Genomic DNA, 23,918 nt, shown 5'->3' with positions numbered 1-23,918 from the left:
AAAAAATGTGGTTTTCTCCTGCACTGACGTTAAAACCATCCAGTAGATGGGGCCACAGAGTTGTACAAAACACAAAAGAAAGATTAGTGCCTCCTAAGAAAAACTCTCATAGTGCAAATAGAGCTTTGTAATCCATTACATTCTAATGTCAGGCAAATAATTTATTTGCTTATATCGTGTCTCGACTGTATGACTCATTAAGCTCTACTCAAAGGCTATTTAATATGATTGTGTGTGTTTGATACCGAAATAATTACAACTCTCCGCCAACAAAAATTACAGCCGAGATCTTAATTTTCATTCATCCTCTGCTGGTTCCCAAGTATTGTCCAGGTGTGAGATAGGCTTGTGATGAAGTGACACAATGGAAGTTGTTGACAGTAATTGTAGCATTAAAATCCCACATGTGGAAAGGTGTGTGTGGCAGGAGGAACGTGCTAGCGGTTCCTGCAGAACACAAAGGATAACTTTATGAACTCAGCTTGGATGCACTGTTGAGAATGGGGTTTTTTTCCCCGTTTCTTTGAGATCTTTGCGTGTGTCCTTTTTAAATGTGTGGATCAGAAAAGGCCGGGGGGTTTGAGAGCGGCTGTGGGGAGGTTGCAGGAGCAGGGGTAGCCCCGGGGCTGTGTAGCGGTGGCTACGGAGGTTTTTATTGCCTGCTCGTGGGGTGCAGCGCTGTACCAGCAGCAGAAGGGGCTCTGGGGGTGTTTCTGAGCTTCCCCCCACGAAACGCCAAGTTCTTCGTGGATTCAGCTGTGAAATACCATCCGGGACCCGGCTGAAACAGCACTGCCTCTGAGCGAGGGGCTCGCAGGTTAAATACTGATATGGGGCAGGAAAATGAGCCCGTGGCTGTGTGAGCAGAGGAGATCAGGGGGTGCTTTGGGTCCGGCCCGGGGCGAGGGACTGACCTGTCCGTGCGGCTCTGGGCGCAGCTCAGCCCCCGGACGGGGCAGCCCCGAGACACCGGGGGGAACCCGGCCCGGGAGCATCCCTGCCGTGTCCCGGTGGGTGTCCGGGAGAGCCCCTATGCCATGGGATGCCCGGGAGGGATCCAGCCCCGGTGGGTGTCCGGGAGAGCCCCTATGCCATGGGATGCCCGGGAGGGATCCAGCCCCGGTGGGTGTCCGGGAGAGCCCCAGCCCGGGGGATGCCCGGGAGGGAGCCGGCCCCGCGGGGGCGGGAGGTGCCGCTGCGGTGCCGGTACCGGGTTCCAGGGGCAGCCCCGGCACCTGGAGGCGGCCCCGGGAGCGCAGGAAGGGAGCGCCCGGCGGGGCGGGAGGGAGTGGCCGGATCCGGCGGCGGGGCGGGGGCTGCCGGCCCGCAGAGCCCGCGGGACGCTGCCGGCAGCGGCCATGGCTTTCGGGAAGGCTCCGAAGGACCCGTTCGGCACCGCCGTGGGCCGCCTGGTCGGTGAGTAACCCCGAGCGGAGCCCCCGCCCGGCCCTCGGCCCTCGGCCGCCGCTCACCCCCCGCTCCCCTTGGCCTTGCAGAGCGGGCGACGCTGGGCTCGCTGCAGACGGAGGAGTGGGGACAGTTCCTGCACATCTGCGACGTGATCAGCGCCACCGAGGAGGGGTGAGGAGCGGCCCGGGGGGCACGGACATCCACCGGGGCACGGCCGCATCCAACAGCAGAGTAGCGCTGGTGTGAAGGGACACGAAAGAAAACAGCGCAGGGAGAACGTAGCTTTGGTTCCCGAGGAAAAGCTTTGCCTGTCGTGGGGCCATCGGGGCTTTTAGGGATTAGGCTCGGAGGTTTTTCCCCGTAGGAAAAGGTGGTGACAAAGGTTTCTCATCCGAGTCGGACGCGTTTATACAAACTGTACTTCTCGGGTACGCCTGTGCTCTGCAAACCCGCCTGGAAAAGGCTTTGAGCACTTGGATGCCTACAACACCATTTAAAACTCTTGGCTTTTGCCTTCGGGTTCCCCCCGTGCGGTGTGTGCGGGGTGAGGGATGCTGCCAGGGGGATCTGCCCCGTCCAGGGCTCCGCTGCTCCCTTGCACCGAGCGGCCGCACCCAGCTGTGCTCAGCCCCTTGCTGCTCTGAGCTTCCTTTTTCCACCTGTAAAAGGGGAAAAAAGGAAAGTCGTTCTCATGCTAGATCTGCTTCAGCATTGCATTGCGAGAACTCGTTCTAGCAATGGCATATTTTAACGCTAGCTGAAGAGTTTTATCCAGGACAATGAAGTATGGCTTGCTTTCTGCACAGGTGTCTTTTTTTTCTGTATCAGCTTTTCTTTCCCCTCATTGTTTTGGATTCCACATTCTCATCTGTGGCTCTTAGTGCTTGGAATGTCAGTAATAATGACTTCCTTCTGGTTATTGCCATAAGCAACAGCACGCTTTGACCCTCAGTGTTAGTTTTTATGTAAAGTTTCCATGCAACAGAGCCTTTTTTCAGTAAACTGTTTCCTCTTGTGTAGCTTGGGCTTGCAGAAGACTCCTTGTAACTTCCTCCTAGGCAGCTACTACTAGTCACAGTCTGTGACAGGACAGTGTGGGAGCAGCAGAACTGCTGCATCTAATTAGGTAAATGGTTATTTTAATGCAATATCCAGCTCCTGACCAGAGCATTTCCAGATGCTTCAGTGAGGGAAGCAAGCAGGAGTAGAATTGTAGTACAGCTCTCTGCAAGGGAAATTTCTCCATTCTCATGCTCCCATCCATCACTTGATGCTCTACTGATGTGCCTGGGTATGACATATGATCAATAAAAATAGAGAGAAGTCTTATTTTTTTTTCAGTAAGTATATATCTCATCAAACTAAGAGATGTAGTAATGTAAGTTAATTTCACTGATTTTGAAATGCTTTTAACAAAGATTTCTTTTTTTTCTTTTTTCTTTAGTGAAACATTGTATTTGGACCTATTGCTCCATCATAGATTCTAGAAAGATCCTAAAGAGATGTTAGGACATCTTGTTTATGTTGATCATGAGCATTGGGCTGGCCCTAATAATTGTACACTATAGGTAGTCCATATTAATGAGGCAAAACTGCTTCCCACATGTGATAACCTCAATACCATCTTCCTTTTCCTCCTACACAGATAATTCAAAGATATGGGGTGTATATATAGAAATGAAAATGGCTGGGTTAGAAATGCCCCTATCTCTGGGCTGGAGTGTGTTGTCCCTCCATCCATGGTAATTACTCAGATGAGTTAAGTGCATCCTGCAATTATAAGATTGGAAGTTATCCATGACACCCCTACTCCTGACAGCACTCCCAGGAGAATATTTTCTAATTGCATCATGCAAGAAAACTACCAGTCAACTCTTGATACATCTGGCAGTTGATATTTCCTTTCATGGCAACAAAAGCTGGATAAGTAATTATATTGTACAACAGTGGGAAAATATAATTTTGGAGCAGACTTTGCAGAGGAGAATGCAAAGTCTCTGCACAAGTCTCTGGAGTAATGCAGAGTCTGCAGTACCAAACCTGATTCACTGCTTTGTTGCTCTACTTCAGTGCTGAAGAGATTTTGCTGAAATCAGTGGGGCAATTGCTCTGGTTTTATGTGGGTGTAAACACAGGGGTGGATTTGGTCCTGTATCTCAGGTTGGTATTTTTGGTACTTGGATGAAGTTATGAACTAGAAAACTTCACTGGTGACTTCTCCTCTTTCATTTATTGTCATAGACCAAAAGATGCAGTTAAAGCACTGAAGAAGAAGCTTTCAAAAAACTGTAACCACAAGGAGATCAGGCTTACCTTGTCTGTAAGTACAGCTGTGTTTATATTAATTAGACACTAAGAAGGCAAACAGTCTAAATGATAAAGTGGCATGCAAATTATCCCTGACACAACTCTCCAGGACCTTTTCAGTCTTTGTTGTTTGTGTGTACAGCACTGCCACAGTGCAGATCAGATGGTTTGCTGGCATTCCATGGACTCCTGGAGGATGCAAATTGTGGGGGGAGTTGTTCTGTGTAAAAGTAGGATAGTTCTTACGTGCTCCAGTGACTGTCCTGTGAAAATCCCACCTGTTTGTGAAAGACATGGAGGTTAGGATATTACATAAAAGCTACATTTGCCCATCCTATTACTCACCTTGTGGTGCTGATCTTGGTCAAACCAGTGTGCAGCATGGTGGAATGTGTGATATGTGCTTGGTAAAAGGAAATGTTATCACATATAAACTATAAACTTGAAGGAAAAGCTAACCCTGGTGAGTTAAGTAAGGGAGTGAGAGGCAGGGTGAGCTGTGTGAAATTATGTTATAACTAAAGGTTAGAGTCAGGTTAGAGGTTAGGAATATCCTCATCTGACAGCATGTGGTCTCTAGAATCTGACAGTGTTCCTGAATTGCCCCAGGGTTTGGGGAGCTATTGTGATTTCAGTCAATTTAAGATTTACTGAAGTATTTTAATGCAGATATTTCTAATACTGTCCTAAGTCCTGAGTTTCTGACTTGAATTACTCTTGACTCGCAATAGTGGAACTGTGACAAGAGTGATATCTTTTGTGTTTTAAGTTCTTGAGGATTTTAGTCTTTTGTTAATTGGCTCAAAGTATTTTCTTCACTGTTTCCTTTTTTGAGGTTTTAGAGGCCTGTCTGCATCACTTTGAGTGCTATTGCTCATGGGTTTGGTATTTGTTGTGCAAAATCATTATCTCTATCAAGATGTGCTGAGAAGTGATTAAAGAAAATGGGTGATGGATAGTGCCAAATTGTAGGTTGCTTAGCAATTGCCCAAGTGTCTCCTGACGAGTTAGAGACTCAGATAAATGTTAAACATGTCAATATCGACCTTCAGCTCACTCAGTTTCCGGACTTCTTCCCTGGCTTCTTCCTCCACTGTCTCATGAGTCACATTTTTGTGTGTTTTGAGTATTTGCATAATGTAAATACTGGGTTTCCACCGTACCAGGTGTGTCTCCTGCAGCCCTTGTGCAGCGAGGTCTTGTTCTGATTGCCTGATAGTCTCTGCTGATAACCCAGGGTTTAGGTTTGGGAGTTGTTCCTTGGGTATTTACAGTGCAGATATACCCAAGGTGACATTATAGCCTAGCTCTTGAGTATGTAAAACTGGGAGAAGGATCTTGTTCCAGGTCTATCCAAGAGGAAGATAGCACACTGACCTGGAAGCTCACTGTATTGCAGATAGAGCATGCAGCAGGTTCAGCTGGGAGTGCAGATCCTGTCCTGTTCCAGCCCCTTTCCCCATCCTCACCATTCCCATGCACACCTGTAATTTGCCTGCCAGGCAGTCACATCCTCTTGGCCCAGCTGCTGTTTTCTGTTTGCAGATTTCTTCTCCCTGTATTCCTTAGTCTTGTTTCCTCTTTTTTTATTTGAATAAGTTCCAGCCTTTCTTATAACTCTCTCTCTCTCGTTTTAGTTCTTACATAAGATCTTTTATGCTTTGCCTCTCCCTCTGCCTCTGGCTTTTTTCCTTTTTCTTTTTTTTTTTTTTTTACCGGTACTGCCATAATTTCAGCATGTGTAAAATCTTTCTTTTGATGACCTTATTGCTGGCCATGTGTGGCTTTTACCTTTTCCACAACACTCTTCCTATGTTCTGTATCTTCTGTTTTTATCTTCTTAATTACCTTAATGAAGTTGTTCCTGTTTTCCATTTTGAAATGTTTAGGTGACAACAGTAATTGATTGCAAATGGAAAAAAAGAAATCATTTTCAATTCTTGAAACATGAGCCCTTCCCTCCCTGTGTAACCCTCATCTCTTAAAAATTGTTTTCCTCCCAGAGTTTTGCAAAACTAAGTGTTCTTTTTGGATGCACTGTTAGTGCCTGTGTTTCTTACAGTTAATGTGGTCCTCTACCTTTTGAGACTCTACATCAGATTGTCTCTCCTACCTACATTAGATAAAACTAAGAAGGATCTACAAATCACATTTCTTTACAAGTGCACTTTGATCCATTTCTATCTATTCAACCTTGACACCCTTGAATTCAGTATTTCTAATGAAGCTGTTTAAGGATCTCATTCCCAGAGGATACACACAGGGTGGAGTGTGAAAATCTTCATGGAAGCAGCTCGACTGCACGTTATCCCTGATCCTGCTGCTGAGTTAAATCTCAGCAGTGTGTTCCTCCTCCTCGCTTTTAGATGATGCTTTATTTACTTGGAGGAGGAAGGCTGGGTGCCAGCTGGATAATGTGGCTTGGCTTCAGGAGCTGCTGGAGCTGTGTGAAATCACGTGGATGGAGGTGTTTGTGTCAGGCCATGGAGTTGCCTCATGCCCAGCCTTTGATAACACCGAGAGATCAGGGCTGGCACTGGAGGTTGTGCAATCAGCGTGAAGAGGATTAGAACTTTCAGGCAGGAATCCAATAGACTGCGTGTGTGTTACTTTTTATTGCTGGTAGACTTTGGATACATAAATTTTGTTTGTGGTTTTGCTAAGCATTTGCTGCAGTGCCCCAGTTCTGACACCTGTAAGGTCTCAGGAGCTGAACAGCACATGGGGAAATCGTTTATTGGATGTGTCCCTCTCACTCATGCATTCAAAACAGTGGGCAGAAATTTAAGATTAAATTACTGTTTTACCTCTGTATTACATTGTTGGAAAATATTATAAAGGAAGTCATTTTCCCAGAGAAATTGTGGATGCCCCATCTCTGGAAATGTTCAAGTCCAGAATGGAGGAGACTCTTAGCAACCTGATGTGAATGGCAGGGGAATTAGAACTAGTTGATCTTGAAGGTCCCTTCCAACATAAGCCATCCTATAATTGCTTAGAATTAAATTTTGGTGGTTTTTTTTTCCTAAGAATATTTCCACTTTTTATTGTGTGTAATTTTTCTGATGCAGAAAAAATTTAGCATGGCACACGTGGCCTTCAGATTTTAGTTTGTTAAATTAACATTTCACAAAGTGGAGGATCTAAAAAACAAAAGCTGGAGTCCTCCAGCTCCTCAATTAAGAGTACTACTCTATTTTATTATACTTTATATATATATGTTGACAAAGAAGAAAAGAAGAGGACATTGAGTGGGACCAAAAGAAATCCAAATCTCAGTGTTTAAAGCGTGAAATCTGAAAAACTCAAGACTTCTGAAAATTCAGTGTTTTTGCAATGCTGAACTTTGATCGAGAGTACCCAGCCCCTGCACTGTAATTGGTAAGTGGCAGCTGAAACAGCTGCTCATACTGGTTTGGTTTAAATGCTAGCCTTGGAAACAGCATCTTGCAGTTCCAAACCTCAGATGGGCAGGCATCAGGATGTGTTCAGTGGAGTGTAATCCTGGAGATGGATTAATGGCTTGTTCCCCTTGAGTCAGAAGTGTGAAGAAGCAAACTGTTCATCTGGGTTTTCTTGCAGCCACCTTGGGTCTGAGAAGCATCCCTCACAAGCTGCACCCATTGCTCAGCTTTATGGACCAAACCTGGCTGTTTTAAATGTACAGCAAGTCCTGCAATCTGAGTGAGATCTGTTAAGGAACATAGCTGGCTTTCTGCTGTACTCGCCAGCTTCTTCCGTTTTTGTTTCTGCTTCACAGTTTGGCTTCACCTCTTTGTGGATGCCTTTTATCATTTTAGTTCTGTGATTCAGTCCTTTAAACCAGAGGCCTTATATTAAAGAGTTTGCCTTTTTTTGCTCAGTGCAGATCTGTGGGATTGGTTATCCTGGAACACAGCAGCTCTGTCAATTCCAGCACTTCTCATGTCCTGTTTGCCATTGACAGGAAGTTTAATAGTTTGAGTGAAGTTAATTTGCCAGTTTTGTTATTAAAACATGTTTCTGGTAAGTTTCCATTGTGCTGCATGGAGCAGTGGTTGGCTTGGCCAGCTTGGATCTGTTCCTTCCACTGGAAGTGCTTGGGACTATGAAATCCTATTTGCACTGGAGTCCTATTTGCACAATAAATACCCATATTGAAATTCTAATGAAAGGTGTTACTAGCATGAGAGTGGCTTGTTCATGAATAGTCCACTCAAAAGTAATTGAGTCAAATTCTAATTTTTCTTATACCAGCCTAGTTTTATCCTGAGTAGGCTGGGGTGGCATAATTGACTTGAGGATTCAGACCATGTTCAGTACCTTCATTCAGTGTGTAGATACTCAGTCCCCTAAGTAGGGAATTAATAATAGGGAGTAGTATAACAAGTTTCCCATGCACTGGGTTGAAAATATTTTACACAAAGCATCTTTGAAGTACTGCACAAGCAAATGACTTGGCTTGTTAGCATATGTTTCATGTACTCTCTATGAAAAGTAATGTTTTAAACCAAGAGGTTTTTGTAATTATCTTTCAGTTAGCTTTTTGCACAGCAGTCTGCCAGTGTCTCTTTGTTCTACCCTGTTTTCATTTTGACAATATATTTTCTTCCAGCCTTAAACCTGTTCTCCTGTAAGCTCCTGATCACACTGAGAGAAAAATCCCTGAGTCTTGAGGCTAGAAAATGAGTTACTAAAATGGTTTCACTTAGTCAAATGTAGTCTGTTCTGAATAGGAAAGTATACTTAACCCACTTTTATGAAGATCACAATATCATCCCTTTTAAATACATGTATCCTTTTTAGAATATGTCCTGTCTGTTACATGGTCCAGGGGAAGTTTTTTTCTCAAAACACATGAAATTTTGCGGCCTTTTGTTAATGTCACCCCTCTGCTTTCACCCTTTTGTCTTCCCTCTTATGTTGGGAGGGAAAATGAAGCTACAGTTGAAGAGAAAGAAGCACAAGAGTGACTGTTTTTCCCTGTGTGGGTCATCATCCATCTTCAGATTTGGGCTGGGCAAGATGAGTTCTGTTCCTGATTCTGCACCTGATCTGATTGAGCCCAGTTTCCTGTCAAGTCCCAGGTGACTGGGATGTAATGGCAGTTTTTGACATCTCTTCTGCAAAATGGGGATTGTAATCAGCCACCTCCAGATGTACAAGGGAGAAATATTATGTACTTACCACATCCTTCTGTGTTTGATAGGGCAGGCATGGTGCTTGAAGGGGTCATGCTCTAAGCATTTGAAGCAGGGTTTTGGAAGTAGACTTCCTTCATGAAGATGAATTTGACAACTGGAACATTTCAGCTCATCTGTTTCAAATCAATGTGACCTTTGAAACACATGGAGAAATTATGCTCCAAGTTGGTGAATTCGTTCTTTCCTGTTTTATCATTAGTCTCTCACTTACAGGGCAGATTAGAGGACAGGCATTTAATAATCTGATTTTCTTCTCTTGCAGAGCTCTTCAGAATCTGTAAGACCAGGGTATCTATGTGCTAGGCAGTGAATTAATTCTATTGCTGAACCTGTACAAGTAATTTTTAAGATATGGGCAGATTTCCAGCTGTTAAGGTACCGTGTGTTCAGTAAATGCTGTGACATGGAAACAGCTGTGACCATGACACTCTGTTAAAGGTTGTGTGACTCTGGCTGGCACAGCTCCTTTGGACTGTGCAGGTAAAAACAGAGCACACAGGGAGCTGCTGTTTCCCTGAACTGACCTCGTCAGGCATTCTAGTCAGAACTTATCTGTTCATATCCATTCTCACTCTTCCCTATAGTTCCTTGAAACAACTTAAACGAAAAGAAACAAAAGCCATCAAGTTGTGTGGCTTTTCCCCCTCTATTCATTGTGTAACAGATGTTTTTTTTGTGTGTGCAGCTGCTTGAGATGTGTATGGAAAACTGTGGCCCAAGATTCCAGTCTTTAGTTGTGAAGAAGGATTTCTGCAAAGACAAGCTGGTGAAACTGCTGAACCCAAGATACAACCTGCCCATTGACATGCAGGAGAAAATACTGACCTTTATCATGGTGAGTCTGCAGTAAACTCTGAGTGTTCATAGTGTTTCTGCCACGTGGTAAATGTTTAATTGTGCAGCCTGTTTAATTAAACGTTTAATTGTGCAGCCTGGGAGCCTCTTCTGAAAGCAGACCTTAACTTTGGAGCTGTTGTGGTTCCTGTTGCACTGAATGGAGTTGTCCAGAGTGAAAGAAGGGAATGACCTGTCTTTAGGACCATACATTTTAAATGCACTTGACTGACCCACTGACTGACCATTTCTGTGACTGTTACTGTCCCTCATATTTCAAAACCAGGTTTGGGCACGAGGTTTTCAAGGGATGGTGGATGTGAGTGAAGTAAAAGAAGTTTACTTAGAATTGCTGAAGAAAGGAGTGGAGTTTCCATCCTCCAACACCAGCAGTGGTGGATCTAAGGTGAGGATATACAAGGACACTTCAGGAATGGGATGTGTTAATTTTATGGGACACAGAAGGCACAGAAGTTTGATCTGGGGTTTTTTATTTAAATACTCCGGGGCAGAATATGACCAATCTATGTAAGCACATGAGAAAGAATCAGTTCCAGTTATAACAGCTAAGGTAACAACAAAGAAACCTGACCTACATAGTAATTTATTTCATTTCCAAGTACAGATTCATGGATATGTTCTCAGGAATGAAGCATCTCTGTCTTGAGACTTTCGAAGATTTGTGTGTGTAGTTTACTTCAAAATAAATGAGTGCTTAGTGCTCCAAACTTGTCATCTTCTGAAAGCCTCAACAAAAATGAGTAAGATTTTTACAAAAACACATACTGTTGAGAGTAGGAGCATCATCTGTCTCTAAGATTAAATGGAGAGAAATCTATAAGAAAAGACTATTGTCTGTGTATCTCTCCAGCTTGCACAGTAAGTGTTATTTAAGCCTATGTCATAGGTAGTATTGTGTGGCATTTAGGACATTAAATATGATTTGAGCACTGTACAGCAGCTGAAAATACAGTACATGGTTTAATGCCATTCTTTCTAGATTTCTTTTTTTTTTTTTTAAGAATTTTCACAAGAGCTTGGGTAGTGTGAAAGCCATCCATCACTGCATGGAATCTTGCAGTTGCAGAATTAGATGTTTATAATCAGTGCAGACAGGAATAATTTAGATTTATCCTGAGTTTGATCTGCGGTTGAATAGTGGAGTGCATAAAAGCTTATGTATTTAAAGGTTGTTTGAACAAGCTGTGTGAAGAATGCTCTCAATAGATACCAATTTTTTTCCACACCTGGTACATTAGAGATTATTTTGTCTACCTCATGTACTTGCCAGTTAAAATCAGTGGTAAATGTTCTGTTTGTCTCAGCAGACCTGAACACAGTTTTTACCTCAGTCTCCAGGAAGTGAAGAGTTTGTAGGGTGTAGTACAGGCTGAGGTTTACATGTGAACTTTTTTTTAGCAGTCAGTTCAGATGTGATGCAGCTGAAGCTTTCTCAGACTGTTCCTCCTTTTCAGTCCAAGAGACTTTTGTCATTTACCTTCTGCAGAGACCCAGACTCAGCCCTCCAGCCCTTCTACTGCTTCCAAATGTGATCACATTCCAGGCTGTCCTTCATTGCAGAATTGCAGTGGCACTCTGGGGAGGACTCTTTGCTCTTAGATGGCTTATTTATTCCTTGCTAGCCTATTCTTGAGCCATTCCCGCTTTATCCTGTGGTGGAACTTACTTGCAAACCCTTTCCAAAGATATTTGGTTTCCAAGCTTCATTTCATTACAAAATGGCCATTAGATTCTTGTAAATAGGTTTTGCTCAACAAATTCCCTGGGAGCACTGATTATGAGGAATCTCCTGCCCAGTTGTGTCATCTGAGAGATGTTGCTCTCTCCACTGGATGTCTGCTGCCATTCTGTTCAACCCAAGCTCTGTTTTTTTTCTGTTTTCACAGATTTCAACCTGGTCTTGTGCAAAGTCATCCCCATCCTCTGGCAGTCCTGCCAAACATTCCTTCCTGCCTCTTCCCACAGGCCCAACGTTGTTGTTGACCCCGGAGCAGGTGCAGCACTGCAGGTTTAGGGGAGGGTGGGTGCTCCTGAAATGTGCTGTGAATGTGTGCCTGGAGCAGCCTGGGTGCCACTGGAGGGACCCAGGGGTCACAGGGTGTAGCTCTGGGTTCCTGCTCCTAGCTTTGTGGAATTGCTACTGGAGTGTGTGGATATCTAATCACATCTTAAAATGCTCTTATGCGAATTGATAACAGCTTGTTCAGCGATAAGCAGGAAAGCCAAACTTACTTTCACACAAGGCTTGTGTGAAGAGGTTATGGTAAAAAGCAGGAAGGAAAGAACAGTTCTATTCCTGCTTGCCCTGTATGTAACTAAGAGGAGAAGCAGTAGCATCAGAGAGAGGGATTAACTACAAGGAAAACAAGTAGTGTTATCAGGCTTGGATCTTAGTTTGAGTGCACATTTAAAAGCTGAACTAATTCCATTAATTTCCATGGCATGTTACTAGAGTAAAATAATGCTAATTAAGTCCATATTATACTTAATGGGAAAGAAAGTGGTAAAATTAGAGGTAAGAATTATTCAGCTTGCTCTGTTCACCTACGCAATATTCTCCTGTTGAATTCCAACAGATTGGGAAACTGTACAGTGAACTGGATATGGCAAAAATGAATGTGAGAGTCATGTCATCAATATTGAAAGAAAATGTTCCTGGCTCTGAAAATCCAGATGATATGAATCTTTTACAGGTACATGATAATTCATTCATAGGGGTTATTGGTTTGGTTACAGTTGCTTTTTAAAGTGTTATATCTTGTCTTTTAACATCTGGATTCAGATTGACAAATGAAACCCAACAACAGGTTTCTATCTCTCATTTTGCTCGGCTTTCTTTCATCTCCTTCACCTTCCCTTGACATCTCAAAAGTCAGAAAAGGACAATACAGCTTGCAATGCAAATTTAAGCTCTAAGGAATTCCAATGGCAGAGGAATTTCATAATGGAGCGTTCTCTGTTGAGCATGTTCTGTCAAACAGCCTCAAGAACATTCCAGCTGGAGAATAGCTGATGACACAGTGTCGCTCTCATATCCGTCCTGGAGCTTGCAGAGCTCTCTTTATTATCACCAGTCCCTTAGAGGCAGACTGAGGGCCAGTGAGGAATACGAAGCATTGGCTTTATGCATGTGACCTCAAAGCTTGGGAGCTTGCTATGCTACAGAGGAGTTCATGTGTGCTCTTAAAGTAGCCTGAAGGAGGCATATTGCAATAGTTCAGTGATGCAACAGTGAACCTGTACATGTTCCTTCTGTGATATTATGTGCTTATGCTGTTTTTTCCAGTTTAGAAATTAAAAGTACAGTATTACTTCAGCTTTGCATTGGTGACCTATGTTAATGGAAGCTTTTCGATTTCATGTTGTCTGTGAGAACTTAAAAAGCTTTTACCACATCCTTCTGTTTCTAACCTTACCTCCAAACTGCTACAATGAGGGAGCATTTTTGGCAGTTTTGCAGCATTGAAGAACTGATTGAATTTTTGCAAGCCTTGAGTGCGCTTCTCCTGTGTAGAAATTTTCCTGTGCAACAAAACTTCACTGGGTGCTGTTGAGAATACATTGGTTAATTATACTTGACCACCTCTGTCCAGTCCATGACAAGGTTGAGAAACAGAGAAACTTTGTCTTTTATTTCCTGTCTCCTGCTGTGGCACTTCTGTATGTGGGTGCACAGATTCAGCTGCCCACAGTAAACCAGTGGATTCTTCCTGACACTCCCAGTAATAAAATTGCTGGCAAAAGGTTGAGGACAGGGTGTGGAGTTTCCATATGTGGGAGAGTGAATGAAAACTCATTCCTTTCACTGTTGTTCTTTCTGTTCTTTTTCCCCTGTGCACAGAGTGGTGTAAAACATTAGGCATGGCTAGCTTGTTCCTTGAACAATGCTTAATGTTATTTTTTTGTTGGTGGCACTACCTGGATTGCTTGGATTGGGCTTTTGTTGTCACAGAACAAAATCCTGTATTAAAAAAGCTGCTTGTTTAGACTTTGATGGAGACATTGATTTTAGTCCTTAAGATTGTCTGGAGTCCCTCAGTAAAAATTGTAACAAGGTGAACTTGATCAGTGTAATGTGTTTACAGTTCTTTATCTTCATTAGTGGCCAGGATCCTCTCTTTCCCCACCCTGTTTTGGACAAGGCTTAAGATATCATATTTCCCTGGAAATAATGTGCTGGCCAATAACTGAAGTGAAAGAATAGTTCAGGATCAGCCAAGAAGAGTAACAAGCTTTTGTACTGGATGGTGAATGGACATAGTGAACAGATAGGATGCATGGATGTGCAGGAATTTGGGTCCAGATCAGCAGCTGGTAAGAATTATGTACTGGAATCACTGATGATTTCTATTCCAGCTGCTACTCCAGCATTGTAAAATTCCAGTTTTCAGGCAAATCCATTCCTGAAATGAGTGTCTCAGTTTCCTTCTCTATTGAGTATTGATGCTTGCCAGTCTGCCTGTGTAATAGAGTCGTAAGAAATACACATTTTTTAAAATGTGGATCAGGTAGTAAAGTGTGGAGTCAGGGAGGTGTTAAATGCAATTACACACATTAGGCTGAACACATTTCTGTGTGTTTTTTCCTGGGCCATGAAGATAGAGTACTGAAAGATATAGCAGTCTACAGTCCTGACACAGATCTAGCAAAGGGATGCAAATTGCTTTTTAAATAAATAATTGATTTACTTGAAGTATTGTTGTGGGTTTTTTTTGAGGAAAAATCAGATCACTTTGAATATCAAAGCAATTTCTGAATAGTAGTGTACAAAACCAGTCGTTTTCCCCCTCCTTTTTTTGCTTCTTTAAGCAGAGCCAGCCTGCATTTGCAAATGCAATGTGAAGGAGAAAAAATGTTGGCTGAGTTAAAGCTCCTGTTGCTAAAGAATTTGTTTCTTTGAACATGCAAAATCTGCAGAGGGGAGTAATATAAACAGACTGTCTTCCACTTCACCAGGCAATAATGCAAAATTCTTCTAATAAACTCTCATAATTCTCCTATCTGATGATTCTCTAAGGTTTGTGTTTTTCACAAAAAAACTTAAAAATCCATAGATTAAGTTTATCCAGGCTTCCCATTTAAATGAACAGTTGGAGTTTGAGACTTATCACAGAGCACTTCTGCCCTTTAGACTAAAATTGTCTTTTCCTCAAGCAGATGTTGAACAGGATTGTGTCCAGGTATCCTGCTGAGTTTAATCAGCTTCAAGCAGGATCAAATCACATTGGCTCTACATCACCCAGAGGGGACTTTGTTATCTTGCAATTTGTAATTTAGGCTTTAGAGACACATATATCTTTAGAAATGAAGGTGGGTGGAGAGGTAGGCAAGAGGTGGGTTGTGTAGGAGTGATGTGGTGGTAGGAGCTGTGACCCTGCATTGCAAAGATCAGACATGGACATTGTTCTATTTGCAATGGTTGGTACCCCTGTGGTTTGTATAAATTAAGAATGTTACCTGTGATTCTGCAGTGTTTGAGTGTCCTTATCATTCATCTCCAGAACTGATACACTGAGAGACCACAGTTAAGATTTTTACTTTGTTTTCTTTCCCTTGCCTCGGGCAGAAATTGTACAAGACCTGTCGGATGATGCAGGAGAGGATCATGGAATTGTTGGTGACAGTGGAGAATGAAGATGTGGTTGTTGAGCTAATACAAGTAAATGAAGATCTGAATAATGTCCTCCTGGGACATGAAAGGTGAGTGCAGGGCCTCTCTCCTCACATTTGGAATCTTACCTGAATAAATACACTAAAGGAAGAGATGATCCCTATGCCTAGTGTTGATCCTCCCCATGGAGACAGATTTTATCCTTAAATTCAGAATAGAGATATGAGTGCAAAAAGAGAAAATAATGTATTTGTTGCCTCCTGAACACTCCAGAAATGGTTCAGGAAGGTAGTTAGGAAACATTAGAGTGATGTAAAGTGAGTTAACAGCATGGGCATGAAATCAGATGGAGGCAGACAAAAATAATTTGGAATTTGACATCCTTTTTTGGCAGAGTCCAGTGAATTTGTCAATAGCTGCTACAAATCCTTTAGTGCTAGTGCTTATCTCTCTTAAGTGTCTGTGCTTCCAGCAAAGAATACTTGTCCTCCTTTCTAAACAATTTTGACGTCTTTACTGCAGGAATTGGCCATGGAGCAGCCTTCTGCCTCATTGCACACTTAGGAGAGTTGCTTGCTGTTCTCAGCTGGATTGAAACATACTGTTCTGCTTGTCTTACAGCAGAAAATGTTTCTTTCTTTCACACATGAAAGCACAGCAGCACTCCTGTTGACATCCTGGGTATTTGTCTGTTATGGCATGGGTAGCATGACTGGATGCAGGCAAAACTGAAATTAGTTTTCAGCTTAAAATTCCAGTGTTGTTCTCCAAAGTATCACGTGAGTATACTCATGGAGAGTGTTCTGATTTAACAGGAGATACCCTTCCATCTTAAGAGGATGATCTCTTCCACAGCTAAAACATGTTCTAGGAATCATTATGCATCAAGTACAATTGTTCTTTATTAAATTTAGCAAATTAATGTAATTTAGTCATCTTTTCTTTTTAATCCTCACTGCCACACTGAAAATATTACTTGTTCTTCTAAATGTCAGGCATAAACTTTGGGCCTTATCATGACAATGTTAGGTTTTCATATACTCTTAAATCTTGTCTGCTGTAGTGTTGGTGGATTTTACAGCAGATGTCTTGAAAGAACTGTGTGCTCACTTCTTCCTTTAGGAGGTTTTGCCTTTTACTAAGCAAAAGAGGAATTTTTTTCAGCTTTTGTGTAAATCCACTGAAGTCAGATGCAGTCGGATTACATTTTTGTTACAAGTGATGAATACTGCTGAGGCCAGGAACCTCAAACTGTGAATAGGAGCTTGAGGATATAATTCAGCAGATTCCTCACTAAAGACATGGTGATGGAAAGAGTGATTAATTTGGACAGAAAACTACTGTATTCTAGTAATGTAATGCTACATTATTGTATGGTACAGGTCTTCCTGACTGCAGATCCATTCCACTTCAGAGTGGATAAGTATAAAAATGTATCTGGTTAATTTTGTGTTGCAGAAGATTTGTTCTTTGGATCTCCCCCTGAACAATGAGGTGTGTAAAGGGCTGACTGATTTTAATGAGCTACATCTGTTTCACACTCTGTGTGTTGCTGGAGGATACATTGTGCTGCATATTCTGCTTCTGATTATTAATGTAGAATCCAAATTAAATCTGGAGCAATCTCCACTGTGCAAACAACAACTCGTGTGTAACAGTGCCTCCCTCTAGTGTCTCTGCAGCTCCTTGGTTCTTCCTGGATTTCAGATAAATACTTTCTGCTCTACAGTTGGAAAGGATCTTTCCTGCTGTTTCTTCATGCATCTATACTCTTTTCCTGGGCCTTCCTAGTACAGTGACCCTGAATAGCAAATGCAGTTGGATAAACTGTCCATACAACTCAGGGCTCCTGGTGCTGAAACACAGTGACCTTCTGGATGCTCAGTGTCACCTGTGTGGGTCTGCTCTGGACCCACTGGTATCACTCCTAGAACATACATATTTATGCAGGTAGACTTTTTTTTTTATTTCCATTTTAAAATAATTATTGCAAAAGCCTGTGCTAATGAGAGGGCTGTGTGCCAGAATAGGTGTGTGGTTTGTCCTGGGAAGGCATGAGGGAATGCCCAGAGCTCTGAGGACAGAAGGCTGCCTGGGGACTCAGCTGGAAGAGTATTCTGGTCAGAAGGAGCTGGATTTGGCACCATGGGTGTTCACAATTACTTGCCCTGTGTGAAGAGACACAAACCACTCTCAGAGGAGCCTTTTTGGCTTTGTTTAGGAACAGGCAGATGACTGTCTCCAAACATGGGGCCAGGAACAAAGCAGCTGGTGTTGGTGTAGGAGATACCAGGGCCACAGCCCTGGAACTGGGGTCAGATTGCCAATAAAGACAAGTGCCCCAGAGGCAGCACCTGGAGTGCTTGCTTGGTGCTTCAGGAGTATTTTGAGAATCAAAAGTTGATTCTAACTGATTTGATATTCTTCGGAAGCACATCACAGGAATGTAAGAATGAACATTTAATCTGCACCTTCAACAGGTTCTCACGGAACAGAGTTCGTTTCCTGGAGAACCAGAGGATACAGCATGAGCGGGAGGAGGTAACTGAGGATGAACTCCTGAGCTGCAAATATTCCTTTTGCTCTTCCTTGTGAAAAATACATTTCTGATACATGCAGAATTTTATTCTCTAGTTGAGAGGTGTAGGAGACAACAGACTGACACTACTCAATGATTTTTCTAAAGTCTCACTTGCAAAATTGCATGCAAATTCATGTAACTAAGGTAGAAAATAATGTCAAATCTAAGAGGGAAACTTGGGCATGAAAAATGAGAGAGAAATCTATTCAAATGCTGGTTTATTGCCTCTCCAGCTAAGCACAAATATCTGCTGTGCAAAAAAAGAGAAACCATAGGTTATTTTCATTTGTTTCCTGTTAATGGTCTAGAGACTGAAATACTGCTGCACTTTGAGAATTCACTTCTTCTGTTGATTTTTTTTCCTGAGTCAAAGCTTTTTCTGAATTGTGAATAATGGCTTGTAGCAAACTTTTAATGCCCCTCCTTTATTGATTGATAATTATGTTTGTAAATTGTATTGCCCAAAGTAGTTTTGCACATTTCATCTTCTGCTAAGCCATAATTGTGCAGTCATCTAGGACTCAACATGAAAATGCATTTTGAATGCTGAAATACTGCTGAAAATTATTAAAAAGGTAGAAGATTGTCTTGTTTTCCTTGAAAAGCCACAATTACTTCATTCTGGTTATGTAGGTGGATGGTTCTGCTTGATAGATGAACTGTTGGGTTTGTTAATAATCCAAATAGTGCAGTCTGTGCATTTTTATATTATTAAGGAGACTGAGTTTAAAATGTGTCATCTTTTATCTATTTATTTTTTCATCTGATGTTACCAAACCTGTATGATTCAAGCACGTGGTTTCATCAAACCTTTGGCTGGCTACATTATTAATTCCAACACATTCACATGAGAAAGGAAAGGAACTCTTTTCTATGTCCTAGGAAATATTATTGTGGTTTTGATTTTTTTTTCTATACAAAATGGGGATGGAAAAAAATCAGTCTCATTGATCAGAAGATAAATATCAAACCTGTATCCAAACAAGTTCAGAATAGCTGAAAGCACTGAGTCCTTTCTATTTTCTATTTCAGAACTGGTTTTCTTTATTTTTTGAAATTTATCTTTTCTGAAATGCATATTTTGTTTCCTTAGCTACATTTCACACACACAGAATCTTGATCTTCTCCTACACTCCCCAGTTTTTAATAATAAGATTTTAAAAGTTTATATTTTGTGAAAACAGCAATTCGTTTAAAAGTATGCAAATTCCTTAACAAAAAAACAACCAAAATTCTGGGGAAAAAACCCAAATAACTTACTCTTTTTCAAATGTTAAGCTATACAGGAAACAGCCATCTGCTCCCTCAGGTGATCTGCTTGGCCTCTCCATAGATTCTCCATCTTCTGTGTCTGCAGTGGTGCAAAGTGACCCTGCAGTGTCTTCTTCAGGAAGTAAGTGACGAATGCCCCTTTCCCTCCCACTCTGATTCCCTAAAACAAACCCACAAGAGCTTAGTAGAGGAATCAAGAAGTTCCTTGTAAGAAAGAAAACAAAGATACTCTTTAAGGATGTTCCTTGAATTTTTTTGAAAGGAGAATTGGAATGTGTCCTTAGGAACAAAACTGTAAGGTATTATGAGGTTGCCTATAATTTTTTTACAGTAATCTTTTTCCCCTTTTACATTGATTTGAGCAGTAGAACATGCTCTGTTTTCTACTGCAGTGAGGTCTGTAAAACACTCTGGTAGCTGTTTGTTCTGTAGACTTGGCAGGAAGAAACAGGAGTTTTTGGCTTCAGGTACCCAGAATTACTGTTTGCGGAAGCCCCTCCTTTACCCACTTTAGGGAACTCCATATACTAAAGCTAAAGGTGTGAATGTCCCCCCTGGGAATAAATCCCTAGAATTCCATTTTAATCCTTTACAAATTGTGACGAGTTTTAAGTGGTATCTATCATGTAGAGCTCTGCTGATGCTCTAAATATAGAGATAAATATCTTGGGTCTAGGGCTTTTCAAAGTCATTAGAACTTTGCCTTTCATGTGATAAACAGCAATTAATTTCAGACTCTTTATAGGCCTTCCAAACAAAACCTTTACTCTTTAAGTGTTCAAAGTACAAGTAGCTACTTTTGCATCATAATGTTTAAATTACCACTTTGAATTTCAGATGGCCTATCTGCACACCCTGAAGATAAAACCAGGCCTCATCCATCAATTTACCCACAGCTGGATTCAGCAACTCCTACAAAAGTTCATCAATCCCCGTGAGTAGTGTCTCATCAAGGAATGGGAATGAGTAACAGATCCTCAGGGATGTTAGTGCTCTGTAATTCATCTAGTGAATACAGGAAGCTCTGAGGACACATACTTATGACTTTTATGTATTAGTCCAGTAAAGCAAGTTAAAATTCCCTCTGTGCTAGACATTGTTTGAGAGGGTTCAAAGTGCACTTATGCCTGCATCACTGTTTTGTCATAAATAGACATAAATGTACCTTTCAGCAGGGAAAGTGAGAAACATGAAACAGGTCAGTAAAAGAGTTCAAGACAGGAGAGATGTCCTTATAATTCCTGTGCATGGGACACTGGTCCATCTGCCCACGCTGCTCTCAGTTGTGACACACAGGAAAGACAGGCCAGCCTAAAAAATAATGGAACAATCGGAATAAACAGTTTTGATAGTTTCTTACTTACATTTAATGTATTGCTCTCTCCTAGATTTGCAGCTGAAGCACAAAACAATAGTTTAAGGAGCCCAGCTGGACACATATATAGCAATGTCAACACATATAGCAATGTGAGTAATACTCATGTTTGGGATGATCACTCTTGTCTTGTACATGTCAAATGAGAACTTCTGGATTTATCCCTACTGCTGTCCAAGTGTGATGCAAAGTTCTCTTCTGTGGCCCTTCTCCATACCTCAGGGAGTATTCTACTTGGTAACTAGGTTAACTTTCCTCTTTGGCTGCCACAGATTCTAATGTGGAAGCCTGTTTCCTTGGGTCCAGCACAATCCCAGGGGAATTTGCAGAAAACACTTGCTCTGTTATTTGTGTTTAATTTGTTGCTATGCAAAGCAAGCTAAGATCTCCTCCTGTTGCCATGATGTTACTCTGGTATGCTTTCTATCTCAAGTAAGATATTAAAAATAAACATACAAAAAACCCCCAAAAACCTCAAAGCCCCCACAAAAACACAGCCCACCAAAAAATCACTTAAACCCCAAGTACAGTGTAGGACAAATGTCATGCTGCAGAGAAACACCCATGACAGAAGGAATGGAAAGAATCTGAAGGGACTTTGAGATAATGTAATGAAGGCAGTATGAAATAGAAAAGATGAAAAGCAGCTCCCAAACAAATATGCACAGTCCTTATTTTAAACTGCAAATAAAAACAGATGTTTGAATCTGTGTGTTGGTACAAATCACACAGAAGTAAATTATACAAATGTGCTATAGAACACTAAATGTTGCTTTGAAGGTTGTGTGATGAATGAAGATTAATTGGGCTGCTAACTGTTGGCCTTGGAATTTTACCTGCAGCAGTCAGAGAGTTTAAAGATAAATCAGCAATTATGTAAGTTAGGTCAAACTAGTTTTCATAGAACAATCTGTTTATGCATTGTTTTGCTTGATGTCCTTAGTTAACAACTCTTTTAAGCCCAGTGCCTCTGAACCCAATAAGTCTGCAGGCTGTACAGACTGTGCCATCAAATGGACCAGCACCAGCAGGTAATAAATTCTGCAAATCTTCTCTTTAATTTTCTTGTTAGAACTTAAGGCCTTTACATAATGGCTGTCTGTGACTAGGGACAGCAACAAACATTGACAAAGTCATATTGCTCATGGATTCTGTTACACATCTGTCCATTTTAGCATGTAAAGCAGCTGAATCCATGGCAGATAATGTGCTACTTTCAGGAAGACACAAAAAAACATGAAGTAATCATGCTTTTCATTCTTATTTAAATATGGATGTGTGCGCCTGTCTTTATTCTTTAGCTACATCAAAGAACAAGTCACAGTCACCTCATTACTATGAGATAATGGAATTCGATCCCTTGGCTCCCACTGAGTAAGTAACTTTTAAAATTCTGAGGTACCAAAGGCAAAATGGCTTTTTTCTTCTGAGAGGAAAAACAGAGCACTCTACGTAGGCTGAGTTAACTGACCAACTGCATCATTGATGTAAAGGACAGTGGGTGCATTTTTGCATGGTTTCTTCCAATTAACCAATTAAGGAATAAACTGTAGCATCTCATTAACTGGCATCTGTAAAAATGCCAGTTAGCAGGTCAGGGTCCTGCTGGAGGAAGCTGACTGAACTTCAGCACAGGTAGTTCTGAATGAGGTAACCTAAGGAATTTGTTCATAGCAATCATGATTTTTAGAGAATGATTTTCTACTGCATATGAAAAAAATCCTTCATTTAAATATGAACTATGAGGGGGAATGGATGTTGTGTCTCTAAAGAAGTTCAAACAAACAGCAAACTAATACAAAACCTAACAGATGGCAGAACTCCCCTTTCTAACAGTAATTAGCAAAAAAAAAATATTGAGCTATCTGTACAAAACTTATTTCTAAGGAGTCATATTTTGAGATAGGTAAATCTCAACAAAGCTTCCATTGTTTTTGGTTGTTTTTTTAATTAGTGCAGTAATTGCACTGTGGTGCACTTGTGATTTGTGTTTTGCAGTCCTGTTCCCAAACTTGTTTGATCAAAAGTGGCAATGTCCAGAGGTTCCTCATTAAATGTACAGTCAGACAATCAGAGCAGGGTTGGCTCTTCATTTCCATGGAAACCTGGGCATCCTGCAAGGGAAGCTACACAGTAAACTTTGAATAGCATTTCCCTAGTGCATTTGGTAAAAATGAAATGTGATGTAGGAGTCATCCTGTTCCTTCTGTTTCAGACCTGTTTATGAAGAAATTGATGTTGTGCTGAAGACAAAAGTTAAAAAGAATACAGACTGAAGGTGGAGGTGAACACTCTCTGGTGCTGGTCCTGTGCAGTGCTTCCTGTAACTACAAGTGAATAACAGAAGAGGTTTTGCATTTTGACACAGTAATTAGTGTTGGAGTACTAAGCTCTGTGCAAATTGAAGAGTTACTTGGCTTTACACCTTGACAATTTGTCCTCAAAGTTCAGCTGTGTGTTCTTCAAGGTCACTTGCATGGATATTTTAATGTATTTTGGGGGCCTGTAAAATGTGACTTCCAAATTCACCTGTGTAGGAAGTAACATTTGACACCAGGCACAAGTAAACAAAAAATACATTACATTCACAGAAACTGCAGAATCCAGTTTCTCCTTCAGCCTCACTGCTATATTCTTCTCCCTAGAAATCTGTAAGGGGGTTTTGAGATATAATTTTTTTTTCTAAAGTTGGCCTCTTGATAGATGTCTGAAGACATTCAGTGTTACATTCTACATCCTTAATACAGATTTTGCTTTATTTTCATCCTAAAAACCCACAGTATAGTTGGATTTTTGTCTTGGGAAGAATCTAAGCTGGGACACAAAGTACTGTCATCCATAATTAACACAACAGGGAAAAAACCTGCTTGTTCCTATGTTGTTGTTGTTGCTTTTATTTACTCAGTAAATATTGGAGGGGGATCAATTATCTCTTTCAATGTTCCTGTCCTGCAGAGATTGTTCTGGTGAAGGAAGAAATAATCATCTACAATGCAGATGAGCAATAGTTACCTAATTTGTTTTAATTAAGTTGTTTAATCATGTTAACAACTGTTTTCAATCTTTTAATAAGTGCCTTATCTATTTTAATGCTGAATGTAAACTGTGCACTTTAACAGGTATAGTTCTCTGAATTTATAGCTGATACAAAATTTGAGAACTTAGTTCATGTTCACACAAGATAAGCTAACTTTTGGTGAAACAACTGCATTTTAAACATTCCTTATGTTAACTGTTTAAGGGATAAGTTCTCAGCTGCTTTTATAATTTTTGTAGCATAAAATTCCAAATAAAAGCAAATGCTTACTGAGAAGTAAACTTTCA

The 23,918-nt window shown here is 41.2% G+C and overlaps 1 protein-coding gene across 1 annotated transcript; it reads left to right on the top strand.

Annotated features, from left to right (window-relative positions):
* The first annotated feature begins 1,297 nt into the window (after window positions 1-1,297).
* Window positions 1,298-23,918, top strand: TOM1L1 (target of myb1 like 1 membrane trafficking protein). The gene is made up of 15 exons (XM_005526708.3): window positions 1,298-1,416; window positions 1,497-1,581; window positions 3,652-3,730; window positions 9,586-9,735; window positions 10,021-10,140; window positions 11,642-11,749; window positions 12,332-12,448; window positions 15,322-15,455; window positions 17,847-17,907; window positions 19,226-19,340; window positions 20,057-20,153; window positions 20,608-20,686; window positions 21,538-21,625; window positions 21,896-21,968; window positions 22,810-23,918. Exons 1-15 carry the CDS (start codon window positions 1,359-1,361, stop codon window positions 22,868-22,870), a joined length of 1,425 nt encoding a protein of 474 aa, XP_005526765.2. The 5' UTR covers window positions 1,298-1,358; the 3' UTR covers window positions 22,871-23,918.

The sequence above is a fragment of the Pseudopodoces humilis genome, chromosome 21 (assembly GCF_049639895.1).
Source record: "Pseudopodoces humilis isolate 2021_Gansu_Grassland_sample_001 chromosome 21, ASM4963989v1, whole genome shotgun sequence".
NCBI lineage: Eukaryota > Metazoa > Chordata > Aves > Passeriformes > Paridae > Pseudopodoces > Pseudopodoces humilis.
The sequence above is the reverse complement of the archived record's forward strand: the minus strand, read 5'-3'. Positions and strand labels throughout refer to the sequence as shown.

What these genes read in the sequence shown, in the direction of transcription:
- TOM1L1 (XM_005526708.3), top strand. Translation starts at nt 1,359, where the DNA reads ATGGCTTTCGGGAAGGCTCCGAAGGACCCGTTCGGCACCGCCGTGGGC. An exon ending in ATGATATGAATCTTTTACAG is followed by an intron (nt 12,449 to 15,321) that starts GTACATGATAAT and finishes TGCCTCGGGCAG; the next exon opens with AAATTGTACAAGACCTGTCG. An exon ending in AAATGGACCAGCACCAGCAG is followed by an intron (nt 21,626 to 21,895) that starts GTAATAAATTCT and finishes TTTATTCTTTAG; the next exon opens with CTACATCAAAGAACAAGTCA.